At 40.3% G+C, this 18464-nt stretch overlaps 3 protein-coding genes across 4 annotated transcripts; 1 reads left to right on the top strand and 2 right to left on the bottom strand.

Moving 5' to 3' along the window:
• Positions 1-570: 570 nt before the first annotated feature.
• On the top strand, positions 571-7308 carry hdhd5 (haloacid dehalogenase like hydrolase domain containing 5). The gene is made up of 8 exons (XM_083763773.1): positions 571-900; positions 1660-1863; positions 3469-3581; positions 3838-3931; positions 4028-4061; positions 4164-4338; positions 4452-4640; positions 5326-7308. Exons 1-8 carry the CDS (start codon positions 793-795, stop codon positions 5729-5731), a joined length of 1323 nt encoding a protein of 440 aa, XP_083619899.1. The 5' UTR covers positions 571-792; the 3' UTR covers positions 5732-7308.
• A 143-nt stretch (positions 7309-7451) lies between these two features.
• rab19 (RAB19, member RAS oncogene family) lies at positions 7452-10149 on the bottom strand. Of its 2 annotated transcripts, none has more exons than XM_083763775.1 (4): positions 10010-10149; positions 9159-9347; positions 8391-8574; positions 7452-7922 (listed from the first exon to the last, which is right to left on the bottom strand). In XM_083763775.1, exons 1-4 carry the CDS (start codon positions 10058-10060, stop codon positions 7648-7650), a joined length of 699 nt encoding a protein of 232 aa, XP_083619901.1. In that variant the 5' UTR covers positions 10061-10149; the 3' UTR covers positions 7452-7647. The 2 variants fall into 2 exon arrangements, with proteins under 2 accessions (XP_083619901.1, XP_083619902.1); XM_083763776.1 differs by having other exon boundaries at positions 9159-9754; positions 10010-10107.
• ccdc34 (coiled-coil domain containing 34) lies at positions 10149-17883 on the bottom strand. Its single transcript, XM_083763774.1, has 7 exons — positions 17816-17883; positions 16341-16619; positions 15399-15543; positions 14447-14554; positions 13920-14078; positions 12971-13100; positions 10149-11912 (listed from the first exon to the last, which is right to left on the bottom strand). The coding sequence occupies exons 2-7, from the start codon at positions 16601-16603 to the stop codon at positions 11722-11724; spliced, it is 996 nt and encodes a 331-aa protein (XP_083619900.1). The 5' UTR covers positions 16604-16619; positions 17816-17883; the 3' UTR covers positions 10149-11721.
• Positions 17884-18464: the final 581 nt, after the last annotated feature.

Consider the following 18464-nt stretch of genomic DNA (forward strand, 5'->3'; position numbering starts at 1 on the left):
AGCCAGGCCGGTTCCGGCGAGCCACCCCGTGTCCGAAACGGTTGAGAAATGACAGTTACAATGTGGGGGTCCCTGTACTTATCAGAGGAAATTATGTAAAAAGCTATATTTTTTTTGTGCAAATTTTCTGCACATTTATAATAATTATTAAAATAATAAAAATATTTTTAATTTGTGTGAATTTCAGCCTCTGTGGGGGGTATTTATGCAAATATCATGACCAATGGCATTGCAATGAACATCAATGATGACGTTTAGGTGAAGAAATTACATAAAAAATATAGCCTATGAATGAATTAAAATATGCTGTATTTTTGCAACGCTGGGTGTTACAGGGTTAAACAGAAAAAACGAGTTAGGTTAACATAGTTATGGTTAAAAATAAATAGGATAGGACGGGTGGTGTGTCAAAACAAAGCAATTTCTTCTGTGGTATAGAAAGTGTTGCCAGGTTCTATGGCAAGGAACCTGAAACTTTACAGCAAAAATAAATGAAAAATGTCATTGTGCCTTTGCGCATGCGTCCTCGTATACAGTAGCCTGTACAGTAAGCTAATGTTAGCATGAGCTAGCACCACGTACACACTGTATTATACGATGGCAGATATGATATGAGTCAACTGATCCAGATGACCAGATTCAGCCGTTCAACAAGAAACGAAACTTATTCACAATCATGCTTTTGCTGATCTACTCTGTTAATTAATGAATGGGGAAACTTAGAGAAGGCTAACTTTTGTGAACTACATACACTGTTGATCGTCCGGGTTCACTGCTGTTTATATTGGGGAAATGCAAAGAATGCAGTGTTTGACGTTTGGTGGGCTTAAGAAGCTGTCAAGCTGTAATGGAGCTGCAGAACTACTGAACATCTGGAATTCTTCACGAAGTTACAGCTATGTAAGTTATAGTTTGCCACTATAGCAGTTTGTTTATGTTGTGTTGACAGGCCGGGGAACGGCATTTCATAAACTTTATGTATGTCTAAGTACATATATAGGGACATTGACAAAGTGATTCTTGATGGACACTAATCTTGCATGGTTCAACTTCTGTTCTTGCCAGACTATCTGTGTGTGGGTGTTGTTTCTTGTTTGGGTACACTGACAACATTTAACTGTCAAACAAGGATATTTTATAGCCTACGATCTTGTGCCAGCCAGGGACCCCCATATAGACAAACAGAGTAATAACTAAATCTTCTAGAGGGGGGCACCTCTAGAAGATTTCTGTTAGATGAGTCTGTTTGTACAGTACTGTGGTGAGACCATGGAGAGAGTGAAACAATGTCAATATTCATTGTTATTATTATACATGCTCTCACATTGGGCTAACTTATAACTAGTGAAATAGGGAAATTATAGGGTCCTGTTTGTTTTAGAAGTTGCATGATCACTGGACCAGAGATACAGTAATGGTATAGTTTACTGTACACTGTAGGCTATAACATTATCATAAGTCCTAAGTTCTAATGAGGGCAAAATACCAACATGATCAAGGATAATTGGCAACATGATCAAGTGGCAACATGATCAAGGATAATTAAGATAAAAACTGTAAACATACAGTTCATGAGGTGATTGCGTGACGTCATCATTTAGAAATAATTTAAAAGTCAGAATGAGAATTGAATAAACCCTTATTTACCTCTTTTCTCAGGTCCACAAGTCATTTGGGTTACTCTTTGATATCGATGGGGTGTTGGTACGTGGCAGGACACCCATCCCTGCAGCCAAGCAATGCTTCAGGCAGCTGGTGGATCGAACAGGGAAATATAAGGTGCCTGTGGTATTTGTCACCAATGCTGGGAACTGCATGAGACAGACCAAAGCAGAACAGCTGTCACATCTGCTGGAAGTAGAGGTATGGGTACTGTTAATTAATGAATGTAAATTAATACCATATTGTTTCATCTCAAATGAAAATTATTATTTTTTTTTAGTTACAAAATAGCACAATAAAATATGTTAACACCATGAATGAAAACAAAACAAGTAACACGTTACGTACAACAGCAAAAGAAAGGAACACAAAAACAAACAACAAACAAACAATCCCACCCACCCCTCCCTCCGGGACCAAAGATGCCACAAAATGCAAGATTCCTACCACTGTGCAATGGGGGAAAAAATAAAATAATAATAAAGACTAAATCATGTCCTTGACCAAATCTGCAATACCAGACCAAATATTAATGTTTTCCTCTTTCGCTCTGTGTAATCTTGCCGTTGACATTTCCAGATAGATGATATCTATCTAGAAAGGTCAAAGCCCATTGGTGAAATGTCAATGTATGAGGCGGTTTCCAGTGCGTAGCAACCATCTTCTTTGCGGCCGTTACGCCAGCAAAGAAGACACGTATACGGGTATTATTTAATGGCAATTGGGATACATCGTTTAATATGAATAAAGATGGTGAGGGTGTAATGTTAATTTGTAAAATAATCGAAAGATTAGCAGCAACCAAATTCCAAAATGTGAGAACACTCGGACACTCCCAAACCATATGAAAGAATGTACCTATGGTGTTCGAAGTGCAGAAAGTGAAGTTGGGATTATTTAAAATCCTCCTAGCATACAATCCACGGGGGGTCAAGTACGTCCGATTAACAAAATGTTGATGAATTTGTTGATGATCAGGATTCCTAGAAGACAGCATAACATTAGACCACACTGTATCCCAGCTCCAATCTGGATCTAGATTTGGTATGTCATGGTATCAACAGGCAAGGTCCCATAACTAGATTCTAATAAAAAAGCATACAATATGGAAACAAAACCTCTTGATCTAACATCACAGATAAGTCTATGCAACGGGTGCATTGCAAGGGGGGTCTGCCATGGAACCCCATAAATCCTCATGGCAGTTCTCGGTTGTAAATAGAAAAAAAATAGTTACCAGGCAAGTTAATAATATCACATAAATTCTGAAAAGAACGTAAACCATTGTCATCAAATAAATCACCCAAAGTATGAATCCCCTTGGAACTAATAGGACGTTCATCCAAAAGCAAACCATCATTTTTGAACAGTGGGGAAAACAAATTCCATTTCAAATCAATCTTGCACATTTATTCAGCTGCTCTCCACACTGTTACTAACTGAGTAACTATTGGCCCAAATCGAACTTTGCATTGATTATTCGATATGTTTGAATAGATCAGGGGCTCCATTTTCGTCACCGCTAAACCCCTTATCCCTAAACTTCTTTGCCTTTTTTTACTATTTTGAAAAATATTTTTGAATTGTTCAACTAGCCAATCTACATTGACACGTTGTGAGCTTGTAGACTGGCCATTTTAACTATTCAAAAATGTTTTGCACAATGAAGTTTAGGGATAAGGGGTTTAGCGGTAACGAAAATGGAGCCCCAGATCTCTCAATTCAATAGGATGAACCAAACTCTCCTCAAGCTCTCGCCAACAGACCGACAATTATTTGATTGACTTCTACTATTGTCCCCATCAGGTGTCCCCAGAACAGGTGATGCTGTCCCACAGTCCCTTGCGAATGTTCACCCAATTCCACAACATGTGTGTGCTGATATCAGGACAGGGTCCTGTAGAAGAAACGGCTCACAAGTATCCTGTTATAAATAAACCTGAGACCAGTTCAGGTTTATTCTGGTGTGCCCTACCCTGGGATACAAGGAGAAAACGGAATGATATACAGTATGAAGGATTCTCTATTGTTTTGTATTTAAATATGACTTAATTTGTATACCAAATTCCTGAACTTGTGTTGGGGTGTTAGTAGATGCTTGCTCTCAGACGTTTCACTTTCATTGTTACATTTACATTGCTCTTCTGTGTTTGACTTTAACATGATAAACTCCAGTTTAGGCTTTAAGAACGTTATAACCATAGATATGTTGAGAGAGGCATATCCTCTTCTGGATGTGGTGGACCACAATAGGAGACCCACAGATGATGTAAGTAATAAGGTAGAAACCATTAATGATGTACAATGAACATGTTTTACATACAAAATGGGCATACAATTCTACCGGGCAGTATCTGTTTTACAGGTTATGACAACCAAAAGTCTACCTACAATAGAAGGTATGGTTTGAATGATTACAGTAATGTTTAGTGGTTATTCTGTAAGTATTTGTTTGACATATGTTTTGGTTGCTGTTCCTCTATTTCTGGGTCATGCCACAGCTGTCATCCTTTTCGGTGAGCCAGTCAGATGGGAGACCAACCTCCAGCTTATCACAGATGTCCTACTAACCAATGGGAAACCAGGAAATGCTTTGACTTCTCTGCAGTATCCTCACATCCCAGTCCTGGCCTGTAATATGGACCTTCTGTGGATGGCTGAAGCCAAGAGTCCCAGGTTTGTGAGTGCCTTACTCTCTTGAGTAATATTGCCCAACACTGTACTGTAAGACAATAGAATATTTGAATAATATAATCATTTCACCCAAATTGAATGTCTAAATGTCCTAGGTTTGGTCATGGGATGTTCCTGGTGTGCTTGGAGAACTTATATAAGAAGATCACAGGCTGTGAGCTTAAGTATGAGGCTCTGATTGGAAAACCCAGCGTGGTGACTTACAAGTACGCTGAGCTGCTAATTAGACAGCAGGCAGAGAATCTGGGATGGATGGAGCCTGTGGAAAGACTCTACGCTATAGGGTAAGTGATCCAGTAATCTTGTAGCATGTGACTAATACTGACTATAGGGAAAGTGACTCAGTGATCGAGTACAGGGTGAGTGAATCAGTGAAATAGTGTATGTTAAGACTTAAGTGAATCATTGCTCATTGTGTTGGTTAAGTGAATCGGTGGTTCTAGTCTAGACCAACGGTTCCCAAACATTTTAGCTCAAGATCCAAAAGAGAAATGTTATGTTTCCCTGAGATCCACATGACAATAGCCAATCTATACGCTCACAGCATGTCGACATGTTGTGAGCTTGTGCTACTATCACTAATTCAAAAAGAAAACAAGTTTCTTTTGAAAAATGTTTGACCATTTATTTGTGTGGAAAATGTTTAGAAATAAATAAATAACTAAATGAACAAAGGGATTTACTTGTGCCCCAAAAGTGTTTCCCGACAGTGGTCTCCACAGCGTGAGGGGATCAGTGTCTGTGTTACTTGGTGATATAGGCCAGTGTATAGGTGAAATAGTGATTGTTAAAGGAGAATTCCATGCTAGAATGCTTTCTTATCTTTCTTACCTTTCTTTGTAGTTGTTACGTCCCCACCAAAGAGGTCCAGGTGTTTTTTTGTGCAAAAATTCCTTATTGGCTATTTTCCCTAATTCAAGTTTAACCTAATTTTATTATATTTTTCTGTCACGCCATCTCTTCCTACAGTGACAACCCCATGGCTGACATATATGGTGCCAACCTCTACAATCGCCACCTCCAGTCCTCTCGGCGCTCCAGGGCCAAGATGCTGGCTCAGAGTGGCAAAGGTGGTTGCGAGCTCCAGAGCGAGACCGTCCACGATCACCCCGATTTTACTCCAACGGAACTGGGTGGAGCACCGGACATCTGTGGGCAAGGAGGGGATCACCTTCCAGAGAGCTGTAGCTCCATGTTGGTGTGCACAGGAGTGTACAGCAGAGACCAGCAGGAGCCGGTAACCGAACATCGCATCTTCCACGGCCACAGAGACTTCCGATTTGACCCCACACTCACACAGCCCTCCTTCGTTGTGCAGGATGTGAAGGAGGCCGTGGAGGTCGTGTTCCAGCAGGAAGGCTGCCCACTGGAATGAATAGGATCCATGCACACAGAATAACTCTTCCTACTTCTGGGCCCCTTCCCTACTTCCTTCACAGATGTCACCGATGATACTAACTAATTAATTAAGGCTCTGTTACATTTAGTGTACAGTGGTACAGTGGTATTTTAATTTCAAGGAACCCCCATAACTCTGAAAGTGTACAAATATGGGTCCATTTGGTTCCATTTGTACATTCTCAGAGTTACACTAGCCTGACATGACTTCCACAACTTCGGTGTGGAAGATTGCCAAGGGGCGTTTACAAACACATTCCAACGTCACAGCAAAAATTCTCAGTTTTAATAGTGGGCTCTGATTGATCACCCACAACTCTGATTTGTCTGGTTTCCAGGCTAGAGTTACACACCCGTACAGGGCTATTTGGAACCCACTCAAGGACACTTTGAGAGTGTTTCCAGTGAGCCAACATGCACAATAGTAGCACCCTGACTCTTTTTGACCAGAATGGAACAGAGCCTTCATTAGTATCATCAATAACCTGTGAAGGAAGTAGGGAAGGGTAGGAAGAGTTATTCTGTGTGCATATACCCTAGAGCAGGAGTTCTCCAATACAAACTGACTGCAAAAATATATCATAAATGATTTTATGCATGTACTCTATGTGTGCTATGTGTACTATGAAAACACATTTCAATTGCAAAAAAAATAAAAAATAATTTGGGAACCCCCCAGAATAATTTGGCGACCCACCTAGGGGTCGCGACTCACAGGTTGAGAACCCCTGCCCTAGAGCCTAGGCCTTTTGAGATGAATGGCTCATGATTCTCATAGTGGTTTCAGACAAAAAATTATTGTCACAACAACATTAGCAGCTTTGTAAGGATTGCACAGCTATTTTGTGTCCATAATGATCACAGAGAAATTGTAACAATATGCAGTTTTACCTGTGAATATGGGATAACAGTGACTGATTGAACCCAACTGATCATTGCTAATGCATCTTGCAATGTACTACAGTGGATTGGGGAACTAATTCATACCGTAATAAGCCAAGAATGCAGATTGCAGTCCATGATGCACTGTAGTGCCAACTACCTTTCTGTTTGACCGATAGAAATGTTGCTCAGCCTTAACTAGCCACTACAAGAATTTAAGGTTTAGAATAATATGTTTATGTTCTCCAACGCAGACAACGTAATTTATTGCAAGTCACATAATAGCCTATACAAACATTCTACACAGACATTGTATTATCTTGATTATTGTTTTTGCACTAAAATAGTTTGGTGTATTTCAGCTGCCATGTAAATCCATACTAGCCTACTGTTGAAGACCAGGGTTTTTAGTTCAGTATTTTTTTCAAGACTTTTATAACATTAAAGAGATTGTCATTTTATAACAAAACTGTTAGTAGTGACATACATTTCTGTGATATACTGTATACACAAGATGCGAGTTCTAAAAACAGATTGGCGCTATGTCTGTAAGAGTCGTGGTAATAATTGTTTTATAATGAAGCAATATTACACGAGACGTGACGAGAGGGGGTGGTTTAACGTCAATAATGCATGCCTGCGAAAGCAACACTACCAAAAAAGTGACTTTTTTTTTAAAGTGACATTTTAAATCTAGATAACTTCGTATGACCTAGATGTGGAACTGCGCTATAAAAGAAATGTCCCAGATTCAACACCAACAACAGGAAATGTGTCCAGTTTACTGTAAGTGTCCTTTGAGCAAGAAACCAGACTCGCTCACTCATTGTAAGTCACTGAATTAAGGGTATCAACGAAGTGATTGCATAAAAAAAAAATGCCCACAAAACCATAAAACATGTTTCACCTTGTGTTTCCTTGATCTTCTGTATACTGCCTTCTGTTACAGTCCAACATAAAAGTGCACTGTGTGATCACAGGTTCTTCTCCATTTTGGGCAGTTCGATTACCTCAACAACCACATTTCTTATGTGAGAATATGGGTCCATGGATTGGATGGGAGTTGTCGCCTATCAGGAAGTGAGGGAAGTCTTGGGCGGTCTCGTCTGTGACAATAGTGCCATTCCGGGCCATCAGCTCTCGGGCCATGAGGCTGAAGGCTACGTCCACATTCTGGGCCTCCTTGGCAGAGGTCTCCAGAGCAGCAAGCACACCTTTGTCTTCTGCCAGAGTGCATGCATCCTCGAATAACACCTGCCTCCGAGCATGGAGGTCTGATTTGTTACCTGCAAGGCACAAAAGGACTGGGTAGTGGAACACTCAAACAGGCTGTCAATTACGTAAATAATTGCTTCACCATGTAAGCTCTATATACTTCATCGTACAACAAATATTGTTCAGAACAATTTTAATCTCAGGGGTCTTGGTGGAGTCTCCAGGCTGTCACCAGCAACTGTTAACAGTTTAATTTCACTATGGCTAGAAGATAATAATAAAAAAAAGTGACTATGATCATAGGTTTCACTCTCCACTGCACATTATAAACAGCTGTAGAATTATGTGCTAAATCTACAAACAACAAAAAGATCTGTCATGGGGGTCCCTGGCACAACAATCTTTCCAAATGGGGGTCTGCAGCCAAATGCTGTATCAATTTGGGGAGTCCTTGAAATGAAAATGTTTAAGAAGCACATTTGCAGTGTACTAGTTATACTAGTCAGTTGATCCATTCATTCAGTTCCCGTTCTACCCACCAATGAGTACCATTACGATGCTGGCAGCTCCAAAGTGCTCCACCTCTTGGATCCAGTGGGGCACAGAGTCAAAGGTGTTGTGGCGTGTGATGTCATAAGCTACCATGGCTCCGTGGGCACTGCGGTAGTAACTCTGGGTGATTGTGCGGAACCGCTCCTGACCTGCTGTGTCCCATACTTGCATCTATAATGACACGTTAACAAAAGAGGTTATGATCAGGTTATGATCCAACATGGTTAGGATGGTTCAAGACTGGGTTTTATTCAGGTGAGTTCAGTTTAAATTAACATTGTAATAAACCGTGGTTATTTGAAAAGAAAGAAAATGTCAGCCTTCTTTTTGATAATTACTTGCCTGAACATAAAATACCACACCCTATAGGATAATAAGATGTCTATGTTGAATAAACACATGCCCAGAAAGCACACACACAAATGAGGCCACTTCTATTTCTTGAATGGGCCGACAGTAAGAAATTGAAAACTCTTAACTGATTATTTGCAAAGATGCTTTTATAACTACATTGTACTTAAGGGTGCAACCTTGCTTCATTAACTTAGGCTAATGCACCAGAAGACCAGATGGACAGAGCACAGAGCATACCTACAGTACCAAACTCTTATAGGTGTAGGAGGCTATGCCATCAACTCCTGTACGTTACACCTTGTGATATCAACCAGCCATTTGTGGTGGATTATAGTGAACACAGAATGCAGGTACACAAACATTGTGCTGCATATATCATTTACAAAATGCACTTCTCTTACCTTAATCTTCTTGCCATCAACATCCACGGTACGAACAGTAAAATCTACACCAATAGTGTTCTGCTGCTTCTCCGTAAATGTGCCAGACTTGAAGCTCTGTACCACACACGTCTTGCCAACGTTCGAGTCTCCAACCAGGATGATTTTAAACAGAAAGTCAAAGGAGTCTTCCTGCTCTGGCCCCGTGTTCTGCATGGTGAAGGGAGTCATACGCAAGATGAGAATCACACTAATGAACAGCTGGGTCCAGTCCTTGAGCCCTTAAGCAATGAAACTGGTTCCTTGTAAGTTGTGTCAATAATGATTGTGAGTATTTACATAAACAAAATGGTTCACAAAAAGGGTACATTTGTTTCAGTTTCCCACAATGTCAACTGCAGAAGGATTTGTCCCATTCTGAGAAAATCCACAGCATTATTGTAAGAGGTTGTTGCAGAATTGCATACATTTCCATAATGCATCTAAAGCTAAATATAAATATACATCTTCCAAATATAGTTGTTTGTGGTAGAAGAGTATCCTTCAAGCTTAATCCAAATCCCAGTCTTTGATACTGCGCATTGCAGACAGGCAGGCATTCCATGGGTAGCTATGACCTATCAAAATTAAAAAAGGAGTCGCTCTAACAGTCACATTCCATTTTTCTTGAGACAGTGCATTCAAAAGCCCAAAATAGAAAAATCTGTTTCTTCATTCTGATTTTGTTTCCGTTCCAACATTACATTTATCAACCACATTCTTCAGGCTTGGCTCTCTTGCCGTCCGTGCCCTTTAAACTCAACCTCTACTCTGTTCTGGTCCCACCCAAAACCTTTCCCCCACTCACTGTACATGTAGGACACGCCCCCTACCTGTCCAGGTAGGTGTGATTTCCAGTCGCTGGCCCACCTGCACCACTGCATCTTGGGATGTGAAGTGTGTTCAGGCTCTGTCAGAAGTATTAATTACTGGAAGAGCAAGGACAAAACAAGCACTGAGGAGATCATTGGCAAAAAGTATTGGATCTGACCAGGCACAGAACCTCTTTATTGACAGTCCAAGAGATGTGTCCAAATAGAATTACAACAGGTGTTGGATACAAAAAGGGAAATATCTATACGTCTTCAATGTTTCCAGGGTAATTGTATTAAAGTACAATGTTTCAACAGGTCTTTGTCTGTTACTGTACAATGCGATGGTAGACCTCTCTAGTTTCAAAACATACTTAAAATAAATGTAGACGTCTGTGTGGATATTTTTCTTCCCCCCCCCCCACAACTGCTTCATTCCCATTTCTATACAAACGTCTTCAGATTGCATACATTTCTAACACCACAAAATACAACATTGCGATGCACCAGCTCGGGCCTACTCAGCACATTCTGTGAAATCAATACAAGTTCACAGAAACACCTGGAAGGCGATACAGGCCCCAAGGTCTCGCCTTTTTCATTTTGTGATGTTTCCTGTGCAAACATCCCTGAGCAAACAGCTGAACCACTCCCTGTGCAGTTGAACTGCTCTTGAGTCTTGACTAACAGCAAACACTTGACTCCTTTGCCTTGACAGCTGTTCTCTGAACACACGGCTGACATTATAATGGCTGAACCACACATACAGTAGACCCCCATTATTAGCCTGCCTGCCTGCCGCCGTCAACTCACACATTCCACGGCAGTCACTAACAAAAGATAAGGAGCCAAGTATAGAACGAGAACCCTAAAAAAATCAAATAAAATTCAAGCAAATTTCTTCTTACAGGCCTATGTTATATGGGTTAATCCAATCCAATGTAATTAAATCGTTTTTACCTCAGCGCTTCATACATTGGCTTCACAGTGAGATGTTAATGGAAGGATGAGAATGCAATACCGAGTCCCACAGAGACCCTCTCCCCCAGTGCTTCTCTCCTCCCACACACTCGTTTCTGTCGTCATCTCAGCCCACACGGGAACAAGGCACAACTGGACAGAGAACAATGTGCGAGTGTGAGGGGCCACTCCACCAGCAGGCCTCAGCCAGTCACCACCGTCTTTTGTGTCCGTATTGTGAGTACTTTATCAAATGCAATGGAACGTGTTTTGCTACAATGCCATGAAAGGAGACGGTGGGGGAAAAATTAAAACAAAGGCGTTTTGATTGCACTCAAAATGTGTCAACTTATGCGAGTCAAGCAAAGAAAGGCTTTTCTTTGTATCAACAAAATGTAAGCAAGACATTCTGATTATACAGAGGTCAACAGTCATTTTAACAGTTAATTACTAAAAGACACTGTATTTTCTTTTCATTAAAAATATGGCACTGATGTATCATGTTCTAGTTAATCACTAGGGTTTACACTTGCCAAATGTAACAAAACAATATTAAATCTAGACAAAGTAGCATGTACTTCATGCATCTGCAGCATTAGATCATAGCTGCCTCACTGATCAACGAGAGTCCAAAGGAATATGATGGTGAGTTCAATCTCGAGTGTTGTTTTTTTGTTCTGTATTTTCTTTCCCGTTTGTCATACGGCACAGTCGACGAATAACCAGTAATTATTCCTAACGTAATATGTTATAACAATCCTGTGAGTCCTGGGTCATCTCCTCACATTGTCTCTCAGTCTATAAGCAGTGCCACTGGGACATTGCCGATGTCTTGACTGACTCTGGGATTTCTGCTGTGAAGCGGTCTTCTTCTTGGGTGTTCCTTCTGGAAGAGGGACGTGGATCGGCTTCCATGGGATCGGGTTGCAGAAGCTTGGTGATGAGTAGCCTTTATCATAAGGACCTGGGTGAACACAATCAAATATGTTTCAATTTTAAAACCTGTACGAGAGTGACGTCTGAGGACATGGAATTCACTAGAGCAGTATTAAGCCCAAAAGATTAAGCCAGACTCATTACAATTGCATACATGCAGTTCTAAATACATTTGAATAGAAACCTGTGGGGATGCCAACATATGCAAATGTGTCTTTTGTTTTCTCAACATTAGTTGTGTTATTGTGTATAGTGTACACAGTCAGTTTCAGTCATGAAAGACCGCACAAGGTTCCCTCCTTTTCACACACTGCTGGGTATGGCTTTTGAAGCAATGGTACACATGTTTACATTGGTTAAACAGCGGACTGAAAGAAGTTACAATGGACACTCCTTGTAATCTATTCTCTTTTAATCCCATCTGAGTCCTTTCTTAGTTTTTATTCGTCATGCTTATGTTTCCTGTGATCTTGTCGATATTTCTCATATTGTGTTTCTTGCTTGTTCTGTTTTGCCTCTGTACAGCACTTTGGTCAATCTTGGTTGTTTTAAACGTGCTCTATAAATAGTTTGATTTTGAAGTTTGTTTAGTTAGTGTTAGTGTTCGTTTGTTTTTTTGGCAAATGTTGCTAGCATTGCGGCGTCTCTGGCTAGAGAGGCTTTGGTAATCTAGATAAGAGGTTCTCAACCACTGGTACCGGTGCCGGTACCAGTTTTCCAAACAGCGGTGGAAAGTTGACTCGATAGCATAAAGATATCAAGGAGTTGTCAGTGATGTCACTTGACTGTGGTTTATAAACTGTCAACCGATCAGTGGTAATAGAAAGGTTGGGAACCCCTGAGCTAGAGGGAGGGAGCATGGTTGACTGTTTTGGCTGAAGGCCATAGGTAATTAAAATGCAAGTTTTTTAAATGATTCCTTAATTCACCCTGAAACAGCTTGCTTGGTGATTAGGTGGGCAGGTTGGCCTTCACACAGAACTCTGAACTAAAACAAAAAGTCTTATTCAAACTGCCCTTTGTGTTCTATCTTAAAAGAGTGTTAGTTAATAGTTATTAATTTCCATGTTATTATATTGATCTTACTTCTCGGGCAACATGGTGACTTGGGACTAGTTTTGCACTTTTCATCAGTATTTTCTAGCCATTCCTTAAACTTCTTCTCTGCCTTCTTTCGTCGTTCACGTTCCTCGTCCTCTTTCTTGGCAGCGTCCTCCTGTTCAACAACAACAGAATCATTTAGATGTCAGTAGGGCATCTTCAGTTCAGAATCTACAGATAGAATCTCTGCACTAACTAGAGTGCAACTAATGCCATCTTTTTGGGTCCAACACCAACCCCGATTTTAGAGAGATCTAGACCGTTGATGTTTTGAACGATTTCTTTGACCTATATTTAATTTTTGGGAAAATAAAGAAGGGGATAAAAAAGTAAATTTGAAAAACTTTGATTCAATGTATTTGTTATTTGAAAACACTTAACTTATATGCAAACAAAATAAATAAAATGAATCACCAATAACGAAATACCGGAAAATACACTGATTGATTTTACATAACATTAACATAAGCCCTAACAAATTTAAAGGTTAAAAATCGGGACACCATGGCTGCATAATTACTAATACCGATGTTCTCACTAAAGTCGAATAACGGCCAATATATCGGCCGGGCTCTAGCATTAACTGCCCATTATACAACAGGTAGTTTCGAGGCTAGCAGTTTGCATGGGACATTTGTGGTCGTAGTGGCTAAATCTGACATTAAACAATTATGAATTTCTATCGAATATCTTAGTTAATACTTAATAGTTACAATGAAATTGAGTTGCCGTTTTAAGGGTTTTAACTGTTATATAATCGCAATATTACACTTGAGGGTGTGCATTACCTAAATTATTGGCACTTCAGTGCTGCTTATGGAACTAGGCTGAAGCCTCGTTCCTGCAGCAACGCTGCCGTGCCAATAATCACGGTAAATCACACCCTCTCGTGTATGTATCGTTCATTATTGCTCAATAACGATCCCCTTCATACCTTTTCCTTCTTTTCTTTGTGCAGTTTTTCCTGGTTCTTCTTATGGAGCCATTCTTTGTACTTGTGCTGTGCCCTCTGTTCAGTGTGCCTCTGCTTCACCTGTTGCCTCTGAATCTCCTCTTCCTCTCTGCTCTGCTGCAGCTGTGTCTCTTGCCTCTTCTGAGTATAGTCAGGACAAAAACTAAAATTAAATATACACCATACATTGTATGTACTGCAATATAAGCAAGGCCAGAGATATCTATGCAATAGGCGAAGCTAGGGCCGGGCAATTAACCGAAAATACATAGAAACGGATATTAGGAATTACTATTCTTAATATCAACACACACACACACACACACACACACACACACACACACACACACACACACACACACACACACACACACACACACACACACACACACACACACACACACACACTAATCACTTAAACCTGTATTCATTAATCGCAATCGAGGTGAAAGTAATTGATTTGAAGTCATATACAGCCATAGCCTCAGCTGATGAAGCAATTTGTCTACCAGGTCCGCCTTCATCGTCAGCCATGCTTCGATCCTCTCTTCCACAACCTTCTTCTTCTGCTCCTGCTCTCTCTTCTCCTGCTCTTTCTTCTCCTCCAGCAGGCACTCCTATTTCACCACATAGAAAAACCACTGAGTCCCAGTATCTGACCAAGGGTGTAAGAAGAACGTGTTGCATGATAAAACGTAGGCTGAAAATATGTTTTGCCACGGACCTCCATACAAGATTGTATTGTTAAACTGTTTCAAAAGTAAATTTTTCAGTTTTTGCTCACAATGCATCGCATCACAGCTAGCTTCAAATAGCATAGTTTTTTGATGATATATTATATTACAGTAACTGATTTAGCTGAAAACCCATTTGAGAACCACTGTTAAAGGTATATTCAGTGATTTCACTTAATTCAAATATAACTTATTTTTTTGTTTTGTTGTGATAATCCTCCCTACTATAGAGTGTGCTGACCATATAAGGAGTTCCTCCCTGTCCCCAGTTAACCCCTGGGGGTCAAAAAAACCCCAGGGGGGTTTCGTTTTTGACTCTCTATCCTGATTGGACGAAAGGCTGGGTCCCACAGCCAAAAACTAAACCTAAGGTTTTTTGAGTGAAATCACTGAATATACCTTTAAACACAAATGGTTGTAAACACAAAGGGGTGCCCACACTTTGACTTGAGAGCTACTTTCAAAATGACCAGATCAACAAGATCGACGCACCAAAAATATTATTTTGTATAATTACTTTGTAATACTAGAGACCTATACCCTCTTGAAAAGAAAGTAGGCATATTGCGTTGTGAGTTTGAGACACTGACAGGCTCCTTTTGAAGTCAATCAACATATTTAACATATTTTTTAGGCCATGTCAAGTGGTCTACCTGCGCAACCTACCTTTTGGGCACCCCTGTATCTAGTGGTATCGTTAACAGGAATGACAGAAGACCAGACTTACCTCCTCTGCTTTCATTCCCATTTTCACGCGGTCATCTTTGGTTTTGTTCACCAGCCACAACTCCCAGGCACTGAGCGCTGGAGATACTGCAGGTCGCTCATTGGCAGTAGCTTGTTCCTCAGCACGTGATTTTTTAAGTTCACACCTGAAACACAATCAACTCAGACAATAACCAGGCTGTATCTCCTTTACAAGCCATTAAGACCTGAGGCCGATTCTACAACCCCATTCTGAAACAGTGATTCTCAGAATTCAAAATTATTTAACCTTTTTAAAGCACCTTTGCTTTTTTTTAACAAAAGCTTGTTGTGACACCGCTTTACCGGTTTTAATGGGTTAACTGAAAAACACAATGACACTTTGCTAGACCTTGTTGCCATAATGTAACTCTAAATATTGGTGATATCTCTTCAAAGGTTGTTCTAATTAGATTTGATTGAATTGATGGGATTCTACCAAAGTGTAATGTTGCTGTAAGCCCTATTCACTGTACTTGCTACATAGTGGTACGACAAATACATCTACAAGAAATTGCCAATCTGCAGGCTCACAACGTGTAACGATGCACTGTGAGCTTGTAGATCTGTTTTAGATATTTATGAACTTGCCAATTTTCATCTTCAATGACATGCCCAAATATGGACACGGTGAAAGTAGAACTGTATTCGATTATTTACTTCTTACTACGCAAAATCTATTATGGTACAATAATTCAAAATCCATGATGATAATGATGAGAGCATGCAGAGCCCAACTCAATACATTAGTTATGACCACAGTCACAAATTAACCAGTACAGAATTTGAAAGTTACGTTTAATGTCGTCTATCCCGACACACACACACACACACACACACACACACACACACACACACACACACACACACACACACACACACACACACACACACACACACACACACACACACACACACACAGTACCTGACTGGGGAGATGGTGGGCCTTGGGTCTTCCTCAGACTGTCTGAGCGAGGTGTCTGGTTGAAGCTCTTCATCACTATCAAAGCTGTCATGGTAGATGGGAGACAGCAGGGAGAATGTGTCTTCGTCGGATGACAAATATTCGTCCACAGCCGTGGCTCTGTGGACGTCTTTGGCCCTGCTGCTGTACTTAAGAGGGGTCGAGCTGAAGCCCTTTGAGGCGGAGGCAGGAGACGTTGGCATCTTCCCTTTAACTTCAGACATCACTGCTCAAAGGGGGCTGCAAAACCATTTGAACATCAAATCTTTTAACTTTGAGGGAGTACCGTGCAAGTGGAACCAAATGCACCCTTGCTGGTCTGCAAATCTGAGAGTGGACAAATGGGGGTCATCCCTATCTGCAGTGTTTGTTTCATAAAAGTCCACTGTAGACATGTTATGAGCTAGAAGAAATTAATTCAGGTTTTTTTCTACGTGTTGGAGTTTGGAAGCGCTCATCGGAAGTGTGTATGGTAACATTTAATAATATTTTCACTTTTACAAAAAATAAATAGGCCTACAGTACACAAACAAAAAGGCGGGATGTATTTGATTCTTCTTAACAACTTGGACCTATTCTGGGGGAACATTCACCAAAAGTAGCTGATCTACAAGCTGTCATGATGAGGTTGTGCAGCCTATATATTTTGGTTACCGGTATTTGATTTTGTATATAGGGCTTAAATTAGTCCTTTAATGGCAATGTGTACCCAATACTATGATGTTTTAATGCAGACTAATAAAATACAACACAACATAAACCCATAATTAATAATTGAATAAGTGAGCATTGTTTAAACTTGCTGTTAGCCTGGTTAAGTCAGGTCCGGAGCAGGCTAAATCCACAGTATTATAGTGGTGTCCATGGTAACAAACGTGGCATTGCATCATGAAACCGAATCAAGCATCAACATATCCAGGTTAACTGGTTAAATTAATCTGGCAAGATTAACCAGTTTTCATGAAACAGGTTAATCGCTGATCCAAGGTATATTAAACCAGGATCTGTTAAATCCCGGTTTAATCCCTAATTAATACAGGGAACCCCTTTGAACCATAGTTAGCCATTTGAGCATAGCATAGCTTAGCCCCTCTCGGAACCTATAGTTAGCAATGATTTAAGTAGTTAACACATCTTTGAACAGATATAAATAAATTCCTTACAGCACCTTCAGTATTTTGACGACCGGGTAGCGTATAATAGCGTTAAAAGTATACAGTATCGATAAAGTTTTGTTAGTTTGCTTGTTTTACGTTTAACGCCCGCCCGCTCGCCCTGCAGTTAACGAAGCTGCAGTTGTTTTTAGCCTGTGCTAAAAACATCAAGCCAAGTTTAGCTTGCCTCGCTATTACATCACAGGTCTTCTTAGAAGTTGTTATGCGGGTCATAAATTGTATGTGTCAGTGTGCATTTAATCAATAACCAATGTTTGTTACCTCCGATTCAAGCAAATCGTCCCCTCTCTCCTCAACTCTGGTCGTCTGGATGAGAGTAAATAGTTTCCCTGGATCCACAACAAAACACAAACGCAACAGTTTTCCCATAATTCCTTACGGCCCCACGCTGACACTGTAACCATAGCGACAGTTGACGCCGTTTTCGTTACTACTTACTCTCTCTCTCTCTGTGTGTGTGTGTGTGTGTGTGTGTGTGTGTGTGTGTTTGTTTCTAGCTGGTGCTCATTGACACTTGTTAATGTCAAGGCAATTATGTTTTTGCAAATCTACAATCTACATCTATTAAGGTATATATATAGACATATATCACCCTGTGCTCATACTGTACACAAATGCATTACATAAATCTTTATGTTTGAATACAACATGGATTTTGAGAACCCTCTTCGTGCGTACACTGTGCAGCCCCACACATCATTCTACAGTTGTGGCCCCCGGCTTAATCTAGAAAAATACTGTAAGTATACCTTTCTCAATAATGTGATTGTGAGTGTCTGAGTGACTACCAGGACTTCCTTTAATAGGAACGTGTTTATAGCCTACTGAATGACATATCTGTCAGCAGTCTGTTTTTCTTTGTATGTGTACAGTCATGCAACCTGTAATTAATATCTGAGGAAGTTGTTGT

The sequence above is a fragment of the Protomyctophum parallelum genome (assembly GCF_964188405.1).
Source record: "Protomyctophum parallelum genome assembly, chromosome: 4".
Lineage (NCBI taxonomy): Eukaryota > Metazoa > Chordata > Actinopteri > Myctophiformes > Myctophidae > Protomyctophum > Protomyctophum parallelum.